Below are 16,944 nucleotides of genomic sequence, written 5' to 3'. Positions count from 1 at the left end.
GTTTTTCTTGAGTTCACCATCAGTTAAGTGGATAAAAGCCATTATGTTCAACTCAAACAAAATTGTCTATATTTTCTGACTCCAAGTCTAGTGTTCTTTCTACTACACAAGCCTGGCAGTTGCAAAATCAAAAGTAGAGTAAGGATTAGAACCTTTGAGAGTGCCGAATGCTACTCAACATGGAAATTCACTTAATTTATATTAAGCACTCTATCCTCCTTCTCTCCCCCATAAAAGGTAGAACAATTAATTCAAGTCAAACTACGTAGTGAAGTTTAGAGCAGGTACACGGTGTTTTTATTGTTGCAGTCTTTTGGTCATGTGTGATTCTTTGTGACCCTCTAGATCATAGCACACTAGGCCCTTCTATTGTCCACTAACTCTTGACGTCTGTCCAAGCCCATGTTTGCTGCTTTCATGACACCATCTATCCATCTCATCCTCTGCTGTCCCCTTCTCTTTTTGCATTCAATATTTATCAACATCAGGGTCTTTTCCAATGAGTCCTGTCTTCTCCTTATGTGGTCAAAGTATTTAAGCTTCAGATTCAGTATTTGACCTTCCAAAGAATAGCCTGAATTAATTTAAGTATTTCCTGATTTGTTCTCCTTACTCTCAGAAGTCTTCTTCAGCACAGTGATTCAAAAGCATTGAGTCGGTGGCACTCAGCTCTTTTTTTTTTTTTTTTTTTGCAGGGCAATGAGGGTTAAGTGACTTGCCCAGGGTCACACAGCTAGTAAGTGTCAAGAGTCTGAGGTCAAATTTAAACTCAGGTCCTCCTGAATCTAGGGCTGCTGCTTTTATCCACTGCGCCACCTAGCTGCCCTCTCAGCTTTTCTTATTGTCCAGCTCTCACAGCCATACATTGCTACTGGAAAAACCATAGGTTTGACTCTATGGATTATTGTAAGCAAGCTGATATCTTTGCTTTTTTATGCTGTCCAGATTTGCCATAGCTTAAGGTTCAGAGTAGGGAGGGGGATAAATACTCTTAGGTTAACAATAAAGAACTCTCTCATCTACATATGGGCTAGAAAAAAACTCTACCAGAGCCAATTATTAAATTTTTATTGTGAGCATTTACAGCTCGAAAAGCTACAAATCAGGGTTTGATTTATTGTTTTGTTGATTGTCTAGACTTAAAAAAAGTGATGGAGAAAATACAGATTGAACTTGAAAATATTTTGTGCCTCCTTTTCTTCCCCCTAGAGAGCCAGCTGTTAAACATTTACCAGAACACCTTTACTTTTACCCAGGTAACTAGGTATCAGGTACTATGATTCTTTCCTCACCTTGGCTTGTGTCTTCACTAGATTCTTTCAGAAATCTTCTGACCTTTTTGTGCTACTATATTCTGCTGTGTCCTTCATTTTTCCTATGGCCTATACCATAGACCATCTGAGATTTTAGTGTGTGCACTGAATGTCTTTACCTGTCAGATAGATCTTTTTCTAGACTTGGAGCCAGGAAGACCTTGACCCAGATGCCATCTCTGACACTTATTAGTTATGTGACCATAAGAAAGTCACTCAATCTCTCTGTCCCAGTTTTATTGTCTATAAAATGGAGATAACAATACTTGTAATACCTGCCTCCCAGGTTGGTTGTGAGGTTCAGATAAGATCATGGATAGGAAGTACTTTGCAAACTGCAAAGTGCTGAATAAATTGCCATTGTTGTTATTATTTTGTAAAGGACCATAGTTGCCAAATTTCATCAAAATTATTTCCGTTTTTATTGCAATTATTTGCAAATAGAGTAATGTGAAATGCAAAATGTATGTTGAAAGATGAAATTTAATACAGATAAATGAAAATTCTTACACCTTTTAAAAATCAACTGCTTAAATGAGGCTAGATGAAAATTCATGTGAAAGAGATGTAAAGCACTAGTGAACTGCAAATGCGTATGCCATTGGTGTGGCTTGGCAGCTGCTGTGATTTCAGACTGTATTAATGGATACATAGAGTCTAGAGTAGAAAGAGGCAAGTGATTGTTCTGTTGTACTCTGCTCCACTCAGATCCCATCAGAAGTATTGTGTCTCAGTGCCAGATTTTATCAAAGATGTTAACAAGATGGTGAACAACTAGTGGAGGCCAAACAGGGGAATGGAAACTTTTCCAGATGGAAAATTGGTTGAAGGAATTGGAAAGTTTTTAACCTGGAAAAAAAAAAAGACTTCAAGAGCACATGATTCTTCAAAGTATTTGAAGGGTTTTCCTATGGAAGAAGAATTTGTCTTATTCTGCTTGGACCCATAGGACAGAGCCCTGGGTTGAAGTTTGCAGAGAGAGATATTTAATCTCAACATAAGGAAAATTTTCTTATCAATTAATTAGAGCTGTCCCAAAGTGAAAGGGGCTTGCTTTAGGAAGTGGTGGAGTTCTTCATGTAGAAATTACCTCTTCTCAAGGATGTTATAAAAGAAATTCTTGGTTCAGGTATGAGTTGGAGCAGATGACCTTTTCCAACTCTTAAGATTTTTTTGCTCCTGCAAGCATAAAGGTTAGATGGTTTGCTTAAGAATCTTAGAATATTGGAGTTCTTGAAGTAATTTTTCAGTCATAATGAATAAAAATATACATCCCAGTGAAATTATGTTGGGCTAAAATCTAATTCCATGTTTGTTGGTTTTATGACCTTCTTTCTATTCATTCATTCATGCTATTTAATGCCCCAAACCTACAATGACCTTGTTTTTTACAAGGTAGACTAAGGAAGTACACTTTTTGAACTTTAAGGAAATAATTTATTTGGGATAACTTTCATAACTAATAAAATAATTTTAATTAAATTCATTTTAATTCATTTTCCAAGTTTTGTAGTATGGTATGTGGAGTCACATTAGTACATGATCAGCAATTGCTTAATGTTATTAGTTGATTTAATAATGGTGTTCTTTTGGCCTTGGATTGTTCGTGTTCTGCCTCTATGGTGCTCTTGGTTATATCTTATTAAAATACAAATGGAAAATAAAGTATTTAGCGTTTTCATTTAGCTATAATGGAAACTTGTGATTCAGTACAAGGATTTTTGAATACCTTCCTAGAGGTAATTTGCAGTACCATAGTTTCTTGACTCTTAAAATTGATTATTCAGCTTTATTCGTTTGAATAACTTTGGAATACTTTAAATTAGGATGCCCAGACTTTCCCAGTTGAAATCTGGTGTTCTTCAACCTCTGAAGTGCTAAGGTAATACTAAGATTTAAAAGGAAACTGCATGGAGTTGATAACCCTCACAGCTATTTCACTGCTAAAATGCCAGCAATTTTTTAAAAAAGCCATCAGAAATGCTAGACTATTATAAAGTGACACATGTTGAATGTGCTTTATACTTTAAATAAATGTGCTTTTCATAAAGTTTGAGGTTAACCTGCCCTTTCTGTACAACTCATGAATTTTAAATGTTTGAATTATATTTTTATTGGTTTTAGACAAAGGGCATTACAAGACTTCCAGAGCAAAAAGCAAGAATTATATGCTATGGTCTTCAGAATAACTTAGAGTGAAACTGAATAACTGAGCATCATGAAATCATATTATTCTATATACTTAGCATTTCAGAGGGCATTTCATAAAAGTAATCCTCAGAGTAATTCTTGGCAGTGTCAATTTGACCAGAGTAGGCAGTGCAAAAATAGATCCTCTAAGGGTTATATAAAATCTGTCAGACAGCAAGTTATTTACCCCTCCTGTCTTAATCTTGAATGAATATTGGTTAGAATTACCCCTAAGGAACTTTGGATATGGGCTAATAGACATAAGTCAGAATTATAGATAATATGAAAGATTCTATAACTCATGGCCTTACAAATCATTTTCTTAAGCTATAGTTGTCTTATAGAATCTGCCTTATAGATTGTCATAACTTGGGAAATATAAGCTTGACCAGGTAGTGTTATCTAGTCTGACCATTTTTAATTCTCCTGTACCATGTTAAAATTTTTGCATGCCATATTCAGCCTGTCAAATTGAACATTTTAATTAAAGATCCCACTGAAAAAATGAAATTATCATGAAATTATCTGTTTTGAAAATGAAATATTCCCAAAGTTATTTAGTATTAGGTTTAAAGTCTAGTCTATTTTTGGACATAGCATCATTTCCCATAAATGACTAATCTTAATTTGAATTCATTGAGGATTTTTTGGAGAATATTATAATGGCAACATAAACATGCTTTCTTTTTTTCCCCTCTTTTTTTGGGTGGCGCAATGAGGGTTAAGTGACTTGCCCAAGGTCACACAGCTAGTAAGTGTCAAGTGACTGAGGTTGGATTTGAACTCAGGTCCTCCTGAATCCAGGGCCTGTGCTTTATCCACTGTGCCACCTAGCTGCCCCTAAACATGCTTTCTAATCAAAAGGATTATGCCTTCTTCCCAGATCAAAAGTACTTGGTTAGAGCCAAAATCATAAGGAAAAGGTTTTTTAAAGAAATTATTTTTCAAAGTTTCTAGTTCCAGCGTCACATCTGCACCATATAGAATTTGGGGCACAGATTTGTTATGAGTGTTTAAAAGTAGAGTCCATTGGAAACTGTTTAATGCAATAACGTTAAAATATGGTGATCTGGTAAGTATTTGATGTTATGGCTAAGTATTTATATCCCATCACCATTTGCTAACTTTTCAAAAATTACTAATTTCCTTTTAAAATAATCTTTAATATTATTCTTTGTGTACAGTACTACCTAATCAGTAGCCATTTGAGTTTGATACAACTAGTATCAATGATAGTATGTTGTCTGTATATAGGAAAATAAAGATTTTGCAAAGTTCACTTGCCAAGAAAATGCTAACTTTCATTGATAGGGAAAATTTCCCCACCTAAGGGTTCCCTATACTAATAAAATCACAGCTCCAGGCCTATCCCTATCCCATTATGGTAAAGATCAAGGAAAGTAGAGTTAAGACTACATTGTTTCAACTCTCAGACAATAAAAATCTGTATCAGGAAATTTGTGCTTCTTTTTAATCTGACAGTGATGTCAATGAGGAGCAGCTGTAGAACACATAGAGCTACTGAATCAGTTACTCAGTTCCTTCTTGGTCTTTTGTTTTCAAAGAGGACTAATGAAATCATGATGTTGGGGTCAGGGTACAGTGTGTTCAACTGTGGCTGATCAGTACAATAAAAGTTCTCAGAAGGCTCTTCCACAGGTCAGGCACAAGTAGTCTGTTAGAAAGGTTTGAATGGAGATGTCTCTGGATTTGCACATCCCATGTTTCCTTTGAGCTACAGCAATTTTGTTTTGTTTGGAGAATATAGCACCTTCTTTGATGTGGGCACGCCATGCTGGGTGGTCCTGCGCTAGCATCTCCCATATCTCACAATCTCTCCTAAAGTTCTTCAGAGACCTTAAGACAGTCCTTGTACTGCTTTTTGTGACCTCCATGTGACTGCTTGCTTTGTGTGAGTTTCTCCATAAAAGTCATTTAGGTAAGCATGGGTTTGGCATTCAGGCTACATGGCTAGCCCATTGGAGTTGTGCTCTCTGCAGGAGAGTTTGAATGCTGGACAGTTCAGTTTGAGAGAGGACTTCAGTATCTAATACCGTATCTTGTCAAGTAATCTTCAGAATCTTCTTAAGACAATTCAAGTGCAAACAGTTCAGTTTTCTGGCATAATGCTAGTATGCCATCTGGGTTTCATCTGCATACAAAAGTGAAGCCAGCACGACGGCTTTATATACCATTAGTTTGGTACGCAACCTAATATTTCAATTACTCAGTAGTAGATATGCAAAAGTAAAATAAAATAGCATATTGCGAATCCTTATGCATGTTTAAAATATAGAGAGTAATAGAATAGTTAGGGAAGCCAGGTGGCCCAGTGATTAGAGTGCTGGGCCTGGAGTCAGGAGGACTTGGATTGGTACTAATAATCTTCTTGGATTTTCCCTGATCTTCTGGATTTTACAGTAGATGTTTGCCTTACAAGTTCAAGAGACTTGTTAGATGATAGTTACCCAGGTCCTGTTTATTTTGCCTTTTATATATAGGAAAGGCAATGCTTTGTTTCTTCTCAGCAGGGAAAGCTCCTGTGCTTTTAGATTGAGTGAATAATTTAGCCAGAACTGGAAATCACCAGTGAAAGAATTGTTTAAATATCTCTAGGGGCAGCATATCCTCTCCCGTTATCTTGCTTAGAAAAAGAAATTTAATGAGGTCTTTAAATTTGTCTGTACGGATAATTTGGTCTTACTGTCGTGTTAACTAGGGTACACTGAATCATATTTATGTCTGTTAGAAATTTGGAGCTACAAAAGTGAGGGAACCCTCAACATTTTACTATAGTAATTATTCCAGATATTGATATACCCATTAGGTATGTATCAATTTAGTTTATATGGACAGGTAATATGAAGTAGTAGTAATTACAAAGAATGAATATTACCTCATCAGGAACATATCATTCCAGAGTAACTTCATTTCCATTTTTGACAAAGTTAGTAGGTCTGAAGAGTGCTATAAATACATTTACCTAGGTTTTGGCATTGCATTTGGCAAAGTTTCTCATCTTCTGTGGTTAAAATGCAGAGGTATATCTTAAGTGATCATAGAGTTAGGTCTATTCAAACTTGCTAAATGACTGAACCCAAAGAGTAGTCATCGATGGATCAATCAATAAACCCAATAGAGTGCTTTACTGGAGTACCCCAAGGATATGTCCTTTTCCCATTACAATTGAATATGTTTATTAGTGATTGAATAAAAAATAGATTATATGCTTGTCAGATTTTCAGATGACACAAAGTCAGTAGAGATAGCTTCTGTCTTACTAGGGTGAGAGTTAAGATCTTATATAAAATTTTATATGACATTCCCTTCCAAACTTCCCTACTTTTTTATGATTGATACCACCATCCTGCCTGTTGTCCCAGTTTGCAACCTTGAAGTAATCCTTACCTCTTGATGTTTTATCAATCCCCACATCTAATCAGCTGCCAAGTTTTGTTGATTCTTTTTTTGTTCAGTTGTGTTTTCAGTCATATCTGACTCTGTGACTCCATTGAGGCAAAGATACTGTATGGTTTGCCATTTGCTTCTCCATCCCATTTTACAGATGAGGAAACAGACCAACACAGTTAAGTGACTTGCCCAGGGTCACACAGCTAGCTAATGAATGTCTACATCCACATTTGAACCCAGGAATATGAGTCTTACAGACTCCACCACACCACCTTTTAAAAATTCTAACTGCCCTTTATTTATTCTAAATCAATTCTGAATTCTTAGTATAAATATTAAGCTTCTACTATGTGCAAAGCATTGTGCCAGGCATTAGGGACACATAGACAAAACTGAAATTATCCTAGCCCTTAAAATGCTTACATTCAGCTAACTGGGGGGGGGGGTAGGGTAGGAGAAGAGTTAACATGTATTCAAGAAAGTAAATACACAATAACTGCAAGTTAAATTTAAGAGGAAGAGAGCTAATGGGGATGGGTTGGGTACTAGGTGAGAGATGAATAGAGGCCTCAAAAAGTAGTTAGGATCTGAGCTATGCTTTGAAAAAATCAAGAGATTCTATGAGGAGGTGATGGGAGGCCACTTTTGCAAAGGAATTGAGGCAGTAGATGGAAAATGGTATATGAGGAAGAGCTAGCAGGCCGATTTAACTAGAACAGAGAGTGTGTGAAGAGAAATAATATAAAATGAAGCAAAGCTGGAAAGATGGGGGAAACCAGATTGTGAAAGTCCCCATCATCTTGTTTCCATTACCTTTTCTCCACTCACGCAGCCTCCACCATAGTTCAGGCTTTGACTGAACTATTATAGTTGCCTACTTATTATAGTTGCTTACTTATTATAGTTCTCCCTTTGTAGTCTCTCTCCTCCCAAACCATCCTCAATAGCAGCTGCCACATCCCTGAAAACTAGATATGACCATGGTAATGCACTCACTCAAAAATCCTCATTGGCTCTCTAGCCCCATTTTATTCCTAAGACAAAACATGGAATCCTCAGACCTACATTTAAATCACAGTTTGGTCCTTGCCTTCTTATTTCATCGATCTCCCAGTCAACTGTTCTGGGCTAGTTGTTCTCTGAACAGGTTCCATCTCTTATCTCCATGCCTTTGTCCAAGTGGCTCCCCCATAACTGGAATGTGCATTCTCCTCACCATCACCTCATAGAATCCCTAGATTTCCGTCATCCCTCCTTTTATGAGGCCTTCCATGTGTACCTCCAACAAGTCGTAAGCCTTCTTGAAGTTGTTTTTCATATACTTTGTATTTATTTAGTTGTGAAGATATATATATTCTCCCTGTAGAATAGAAGCTTCTTCAAGTCTTCTTCAAAGAAAATATTACACTTTTTGTCTTTGTATCCTATGAACACATGGCCTCCATCATAGTAAGTACTTCATAAATGTTATCTGAATACAGTTAATAGGGATAATTAAAAGCAGAGTTACACTTGAGTTAATAAAAATTATTTTTTGCATGTGAGATTGAAATAGAAGGCATGGCCATATAAGCAGTTCATCTGAAAATAAATTAGGAATTTCCATGGCCTATAAGCTCAACATAAATCAAAAGAGTGATGTCTGCCAAAATAGTTAATGTAATCTTAGTTTACATTAAAAGGCATGTAATGGGGGGCAGCTAGGTGGCACAGTGGTTAAAACACCAGCCCTGGATTCAGGAGGACCTGAGTTCAAATCCAGCTTCAGACACTTGACACTTACTAGCTGTATGACCCTTGGCAAGTCACTTAACCCTCACTACCTAGCCAAAAAAAAAAAAAAAAAGCATGTAATGTCCAGAATGGGAGAGTCAAGACCTTCATTATTACCCTGCCCTTATTAGACTACATATGCAGTATTGTGTTTAAATATGCAGTATTGTGTTTAAACCTGGTTTGCACCATTAAGGTAGGACTTTGATGAATTGGAAAGTGTCCAAAGCAAGTCAAGCAGGATGTTATGGGGTCTTGAAATCATGCCATATACAAGTATGTTGAAAGAACCGGGGATATTTAGCCTGGAGGAGAAACGACTAAGTGAGGTGGGAAGAGCAAAGTGTTAGCAATAGTTATCTTCAGATAATTATCTTCTGGTATCTATCTATCTATATCTATATTACATTATATATAACGTGTGTATATATATGTGTGTGTATGTATATGTATGTGTGTGTATACATATTGTTGTCACACAAACGACAAATTTGAATTATTCTGCTTTTGCCCTGGAAGGCAGAACTAAAGGGAGAGGGAGGACTGGTGATGGTGTTCTAAGGGAATGCCTTGGGAAGAGATAAGTCCCTCTTCCCTGGAGAGCTTCATGCAAAGCCTAGATGACAGATTACCTTTTGGTAATATTTAGGTTTGTTTGAGCTAAAAGGTCTCTGTTTTCCCTTTCAACTCAGTTTCTATTGCTTTTTTAGTTTTAATTTTTTCCCTGTCCTTTTTATATTCCTTTAAAAAAATCCTTTACATGTATTTCATACATCGTCAATGTGTTGATTTGTTTTCTTTGACCATAGTTATCTGTTTATAAAGCATGGTGATAGAAGTGTCATTGAGAGTGACAATGATGCAAAAATAAACAAACAGACAAAAAATAAATGAAAGCAGAAATCACTAAAGACATTAAAAAACAAAGTCCTTCTAAAAGATACTGAAGGAGAAAATTGATGCTTTCTATGACCTAAACTAGGTATGAGGTTCTATGGGTGAATTGATGAATACTTATGACCTCTTTGTGGAGTTAGGCTACTTTTATCTGAGGTCTGAGAAATGAAGAGACAATGAAGCACTGGGCTTTATTTCCCTAAATTGTCTTCCAGCTAACAAAATTTGGTAGGGAGATTATGAGGGTATGTCAGAGATTAAGAACATTAAAATGTATAGCTACTGATTACTTTAATTCCTATTCACAATTTAAAAACTATTAATAACTGATAATAAAGGAAAAGAAACTGATTTATTCCAAAGAGCAAGTCCTCCTGGCAAATAAGACAGTATCAGTTCCAAAGGAGCTATCATTGCTGGTCCTGTGTAGACAGTACAAATAAAATGTAAAATAAAAAGAAATATATATTGTGATTGCCAGTAGAAAACTAAATTTTAACTTTTGGAGCAATTCTACAAAAAAAAAGTGTGAAAGCAGTTGCTTTAGCTGAGAACACACAAAAATATCTGCTTTTTTTCTTTAAGCCTAAGTTCCCTGATTGAAAATTTCAATGCATCGAACTAACAACTTCCCTCTCCCCCTCCTTTCCCTTCTCTTCCGGCTAGTGTTCCACATTCTTAAGTTTTCTTTCTCAATGATTGTTGTATCCATGGTCTAAATTGTCTGCCTATTGGATAGCTTGTTCTTCAGGAATGACAGTTCAGAATTTTAAATACATTGTTAACTAGCATGTCTCTTAAAGTTATATATATAAAAAAAAGAAACTCATTGATCCAGTCCTTTGTTAACAGTTCAGTTTTTGTCATAAGCTTTTCTCGACTTGTGTTCTCTCTTGACTAAACGTTCTTCCTTTTTGTCTTTTTGTAGCATTAGCCACTATGTGATTGTCATGTGTATGACCATCTTCCTGGTTTTACTCAGTGGACTGGCACAACTCCTAACAACAAAGAAAATCAAACTGTGGGGGAAAGCCAAGCCCCATTTCATGTGACATTGCTGCAGATTTCCTTTGGCACCTGGATTTCATTCAGCCTCTTCTTCTTCTACGCTTCTATTTTTAAACTCTAATTTAGGAGGATTGACATGTCATAAAAACCCATCAAGGATTCAACATAATTTGTTTCTGGAAGATTAATAATGATGTATAACAGTTTCTGCTCTTACAAAGGGATTTGGGATTCTGGATCTAGAGGTATCTAGAATTAAGTAGTTTCACTTGTTGAAGTTACATTTTTGTCCAAAAAAATGTGGTTATATCTTTGGAAAAACCATCATGAAAGTATTTGAAAGTATTCTTCATCTTCATTTTTTCCCTTTAGCTGCAGTTTTTCTTACAGTTGTTGTTATTCTGCACCTGGAGAGAGCTGGCTTTTGTCCGAGGATAAATACAGCCCTTACAGAACAGCTGTAGGTATACTCTATGAAGATTTTATTAACATATTTCTTGTGCTGATTATATCCCAAACCACAACTATGACTGAACTTTGACATTTATCACCAAGTGGCACCATAGTATTTATCAATATGTAGAATTAGCTTTGAGTTCATATTTTCTAACTGGCTGAATGACATATTATTTAATTCTTCTGGTCTTTAAAAGATCTCTGATTTCCTCAGTGTGACTGGCCAAAAAATTTTATCACCTGGTGGCCGAATTTTGATGATGGATATTTTTGCTTTCAGTCAGGTTAGACCTTGAGTAGGAGTTTACTGGGTCAGTCCTTAAAGGCTTTCCATTCTGACAGGAACTGACAGAGTCAAGAGTACTGTGCCTGACTAACATAGCCTAGAATCCAGAGTTGCCAGACAATCAGGAGGCATCAAAATAGGATTTTAGTTGAGGTTCAGGTTTACTGAAATATAAAAGTTAGCTGTTGACATTTTTGTCTATAGGATTCAGTAGGAAGAGTATTGTCTTTAGAATTAAAAGACCTGGATTCAAATTCTACCTCTGATTTTTACTAACTACGAGATCTTGGGCAAGTCATTTAATCTCCTTGGGTCTCAGGTTCTTCACCTCCAAAAGAAAGAGCTTGATCCAGATCAAGGTTTTTTGTTTGTTTGTTTGGGGTGTTTTGTCTTTTAATTTAAATGTATTTATTTATAAATTTTCCATTCCAAATTCTCTCCCTCTCTTTAGTCCCTCCTTCCCACCTACTGAGAAGACAGGTGATATATCAGAATTAAACTTGTGAAATCATGCAAAATACATTTCTATATTAGCCATGTTGTCAGAAAAAGACAAGAAAAGTAAAATTTAAAAATATATTTTTCAATCTGCATTCAAATTTCATCAGGTCTTTCTCTGGAGGTGGATAGCATTTTTCATGATGAGTCCTTTGGAATCGTCTTGTATCACTGTATTCATGAGAGTATCTAAGTCCTTCACAGTTATAGATCAAGTTTTCTTAACCTTTTTTTGGTATCATTGATCCCTTTGACCCTCTGGTAAAGACTACAGACCCCCTTCTCAGAATAACTACATAAAATAAAACATACAGGATAACAAAGGAAACAAATTACATTGAAATACAAATACCAAAAAGAAAAAAATGCTTTAAGAACAAATTTATGGAGCCCAGGTTAAGAACTTTAGTCTGGAGCAATCCATGAACAATGTAAATAGCTTCTGAACCTCCTTTCAGCTCTAAATCTGTGTTCTGTGATTCTTTTCTTCTCCCCAAATCCTACCAAATGTAGTGAGAAAAAAGCAGATTTGTTTTCTTAATTCCAATAGCTATAAAGGCAATGAGAGGGCTTTTCATGGGTAGATGTAATCTGGTGGATCTTCTCAAATTAGCAAAATAGAAAGTGTTTAATATTTTATATGATGGAAGAACATTTGATTTAGAGTCGGAAGACGGGTTCCCATTTCAGCTCTGCACACAAACTAATTATGGGACTGTGGAAAAATTGGTCAACCTCTGAGATCCTCATAGGATCGAAAATTATGTCCTTAGAAGCCATACTGTCCAGTTCCCACACTTTACAATAGAGAAAACAAGTTCACTTTAATCATAAATAAAATGATGGTGATATCTCACTAAATTTATAGGTATTAAGATTGACAAACTTGTCTACCACTCAACAGTTTTGAGAAAAGTGCTTTGTAAACCTTAAACATCATATAAATAAAAAGAAATATAAAAAAAATTTTCATATCATAGAACACTTAGTACATTTGATTATCTTTTCCTGTGGGTTAAACTATAAAATATTTCATTGTCAACCTAAAGGAGCCATATTTCATTTGAGTTCAACAAACATTTATGGAGTCCTTGTACTTCCATATACTTGTTTGTAGAACACTATGATTGGCAAGAGATACAACATGTATCAAACCAAGGTCCTACCACCATGAAGCTTATGGTCAGTCTAGTAGAGAAAAACAATATATTTGTAGATAAAATATAAATTCCTTAAGGGCAAACCATTATCATATCTGTCTTTACATTCCTCCAGCCTAGCATGTTGTAGGCACTTAATAAATGCTTGTTGATTAACAATCATATAACTATAATGCACGAGAGGCACATTAAAAATCTAAAAACCAAGGTCTCTGTAACATAGAAGATGGAAACAGTTTCTGAATAAATTTAAAATTCTAGAGCTTACAATGCATATTAGAAAACTGGACTGCTGACATTTCTGCCTACGAAATTACAGCCCAAAGCCTAAACATCCTTTCATTAAATTCAGATTATCATCTGTAAACCAACAAAATATTTTCAGAGCAATTCTTATTTAGTCTTCCCTTAAAGTAACCTTTCTAAGTTGCCATAGATTTGGCCTTTTTTCTCCAGACATCATCATTTTCTCTCTTTTTGGCATAACATTCATGTGTCCAAAAATGACAGTGGAATAACTAAAAAGTTGCCTTGGGCTGATGTGAAACTCTTTGGATATGAGACCCATTTTAAAGAAGGAATTGCTTTTAAATTAAATTAGAATGTTGCTAATTCACAGTAATGACTAGGAAGCCTGCTGAAGATTACTAAATTTTTCAACTTGTTGGGTGAGTGAGCAAACACAATTTAGAAGATTCAGGGAATCAGTTTGGTAAAATGTTCTTTGTTTCTTTCTCCGTAGAATTGTATCTTGGTTTTAAATTATTTATGGTAATACTGCAACACACACCAGCCAAACATTATACAGTACGTATCTGTGTGTATATACATGTATAGATTTCCATTTTGACCATGTTAAAATAAGACCTTGGGTATGATCTTTAATCTTTGCCAAGAATTAAGATAATATTGTTGTCTTTTTGATTCATGTCCTTAAGGATTAGTGAATTTTTCTGATGCCCCGAGGACTTTTTGGTTAGTTTTTTCTACAGCTAGGAGAAAGCTGTTCTTATAAATATTTATCTTGTGTAACTCAGTTTAAATCCAAGCTTGGCTTATTTACTCTTCTTTTCCTCTGCCCCTAAATTTTCACACAAAGGAATGAATGAATATTTTATCTCTGCATTGTAAAAGGTGCAGTATGTTTTGTGCAGAGCATTATTTTGCTAATCAAAACATGCCTCTTGTAGTATGGAGACAATGTGTGGTTTTACCAAAAGGGAAACATTCTGAGGCAATTCTGGTTTTACTTTGCAATGATCTATAAATAGGCTCCTCTGATTCACTTAGATAACCGACTTAGCTTCAGGGACCTTCCCTGTTTTGCAGTTTACAAAATGTCTTGAGAAATACTGAAATGTAGATTTTGGTTTTTGTATTTCAAATGGCCAAAAAAAAAAAAATAGGTTTCACTGAAAAATGAGTGTGGGCAACTCTAATATGATACCTGCTAAGAATCTCTGATTGAATTCTAGTCTTTGCTATGCTAAGATTTTCATTTTAAGGTCTAGGATTTTTGCTAACCCTGTTTTCATTATTAGGGGGTACCTAAGGCAATTAACATTTTCATATAAAGTTGAAACTATATTGACCAAAGAGTAGAATATGGTTGTGCCCTCAGTGTTTCCATTCTCTACCTCATAGGGCTGTTTTAAGGATCCGACGTGTATTCAAGGTACTTTATAAACTGTAAAGCTTTATGCAAATGAAAGTTACTTATTTCCCCTAGAAGCAATTTTTGAATGGTATGTCAGCTTCCAGGATAATCCAAAAAAGTTCATTAAAACCATTATGTAGGAGAGCTAAAGAACCTAGCATTTATCACATCATTCAGGGTGAAAGCCCTGAATGTCTGCTTTTACTCCCGTAAGACATCTTTTCTTTTCCATTCCTCAAGCTCAGTGTAGAAATGACATCTAGGGCTTCCCTCTCTGCCATTGAGCACCTAGAAGCCAGAGCAGATGAGAAGAGAGGAAGGAAACAGGGCAGAAAGCTAGGCCCAGCCAAGTTGGGAAAAGGAAGAGAAGAGAAAAGGGAGTAGCTATTCCCTTAGAATCTTTGACAAAGACCAAGAAAGAGGCAGATTTTCATTATTGAGCACTTCCTGCCCTGTATCAGAATGAGTTTTCAATGAAACAATTTTCTGGGTTATAAAAGTAGAGTGTTCATAATTTATTGGTATATATTTAGGTGGGATTGTTATGGTGTATTTTTCTAGTGTTGGTGACAGAATTTTGTATTTGGAAGCGGGCCCCCTTTTTTTTACTGTCATTACTTTTTTTAAAAAATTTCACTTATTAAATAAATTTTAGAAAGAATTATATATAGAATTTTCAAGTTTGAAGATTTCATGCATTCAGTCCACTTCCCTTAAATTTTTACAGACTGAATTATAGTTTTCATTTGTTGTGTTCTTCTGACTAATGCATTTATTTGCTTTACCAGAAATTGGGTTTCAGGGATTTTCTGGTTAATTGAAGACCAACTCAAAAACAATTTGGAACATTTGTAAAAAATATATGAGGTCTCTGCTGACAATGTCAATGTATTATATGTAATATAACTTAATCATTCTGAAAAAGTAAGTTCTCTTAATGTTATTTGGGTTTTACAGTGTTTATAGGAGAGATAAGCAATTGCATGGTTTTTTTATGCCATAGAAGTTCCTTTTTTAATAAATTCCTAATTTCAGTTTGTTTTTTCCTAAATTGTCTCCTTGTTTGTCTTCCTTCTTCCCTTTTGGAATTACTTTTTTGAAATTTCTGATTAATTGGGCTACAGATTCATGTGTAAGTATGTAAGGAATATGAATTTGTCAAAATTTTCTGCACTCAATTGCGATTGATCTAAAAATACCTAAAACCTAAAAATGCCATTAGACTAAAGGAAATTTGTCACAGCATAAATTCTTTTCACATAATTTAGGAATTTAATGAATCAATAAATATTTATTAAGTCCCTACTATGTTCCAGTGCTAAGCTCTGGGGATACAAAAAGAGGCAAAAGACAGTCCCCCCCCCACACACACACACACACATACACACTCTTTCTACTAAAGAAACTTAAAATCTAATGGGGGAGGCAACAATGCAAACAAATATATACAAAACAAACTATTTATGGAATAACTAAGAATTAATTTAAAAGAGAGGGGGGTAGCTAGGTGGTGCAGTGGATAAAGCACTGGATTCAGGAGGACCTGAGTTCAAATCCGACCTCAAACACTTGATACTTACTAGCTGTGTGACCCCGGGCAAGTCACTTAACCCTTATTGCCCTGCAAAAAAAAAAAGAGAGAGAGAGAGAGAGAGAGAGAGAGAGAGAGAGAGAGAGAGAGAGAGAGAGGGCCTAGTAATTAAGAAGCATTGGGGAAGGTTTTCTGTACCAGATGGGATTTTAGTTGAGACTTAACAGAAACCAGAGAAGAGAGAGCATTGCAGGCATGGGGGCAGGCAAAGAAAATTCTTAGAACTTGATTTGGGTTTTGGGGGTGTTTGTTTTTTTTTTTGCTGTTGTTTTTTAGAGCTTGATTTTGTAATGTGATACTACCAATTATATGAATTATTTCTATTTTTCTTTTAGTATTATCAACTAGTTAGGACAAAAAAAGGTCAATTTCAAAGTATAGGATCTAGAGCCTTGAATATTAAGTAAAATATTCTATCCTATATCTTTAATCTACCTAAACAACAATAACCTATAAATGTGAAACATTGCCTATAAAATTAGAAATCCTAAACTTGAATCCTGGTCCCACAAATGTGCCCCTCCATTTAGCACTTTAATCCCTCTTGATCTTTCTGATAGGATGTTATGAAAATATTTTTTATTCCTTCAAAGAAATAAATTTTTAAAAAATATCCCTGAGGGCAGCTAGGTGGTGCAGTGGATTAAAGCACCGGCCTTGGATTGAGGGCTGTGTGACCCTGGGCAAGTCACTTAACCCTCATT

At 35.4% G+C, this 16,944-nt stretch overlaps 1 protein-coding gene across 1 annotated transcript in view; it reads left to right on the top strand.

Moving 5' to 3' along the window:
- Positions 1-15,700, top strand: part of PIGN (phosphatidylinositol glycan anchor biosynthesis class N) — a 207,271-nt gene extending 191,571 nt beyond the window's left edge. The window contains exon 30 of the mRNA XM_043979114.1: positions 10,513-15,700. Coding sequence (XP_043835049.1) covers positions 10,513-10,636 — 124 coding nt within the window. The 3' untranslated portion in view covers positions 10,637-15,700. The remainder of the gene's footprint in view (positions 1-10,512) is intronic.
- The last annotated feature ends 1,244 nt before the right edge of the window (positions 15,701-16,944 follow it).

The sequence above is a fragment of the Dromiciops gliroides genome, chromosome 1 (genome assembly GCF_019393635.1).
Source record: "Dromiciops gliroides isolate mDroGli1 chromosome 1, mDroGli1.pri, whole genome shotgun sequence".
NCBI lineage: Eukaryota > Metazoa > Chordata > Mammalia > Microbiotheria > Microbiotheriidae > Dromiciops > Dromiciops gliroides.
This window is presented reverse-complemented; position numbering and strand designations above follow the sequence as displayed.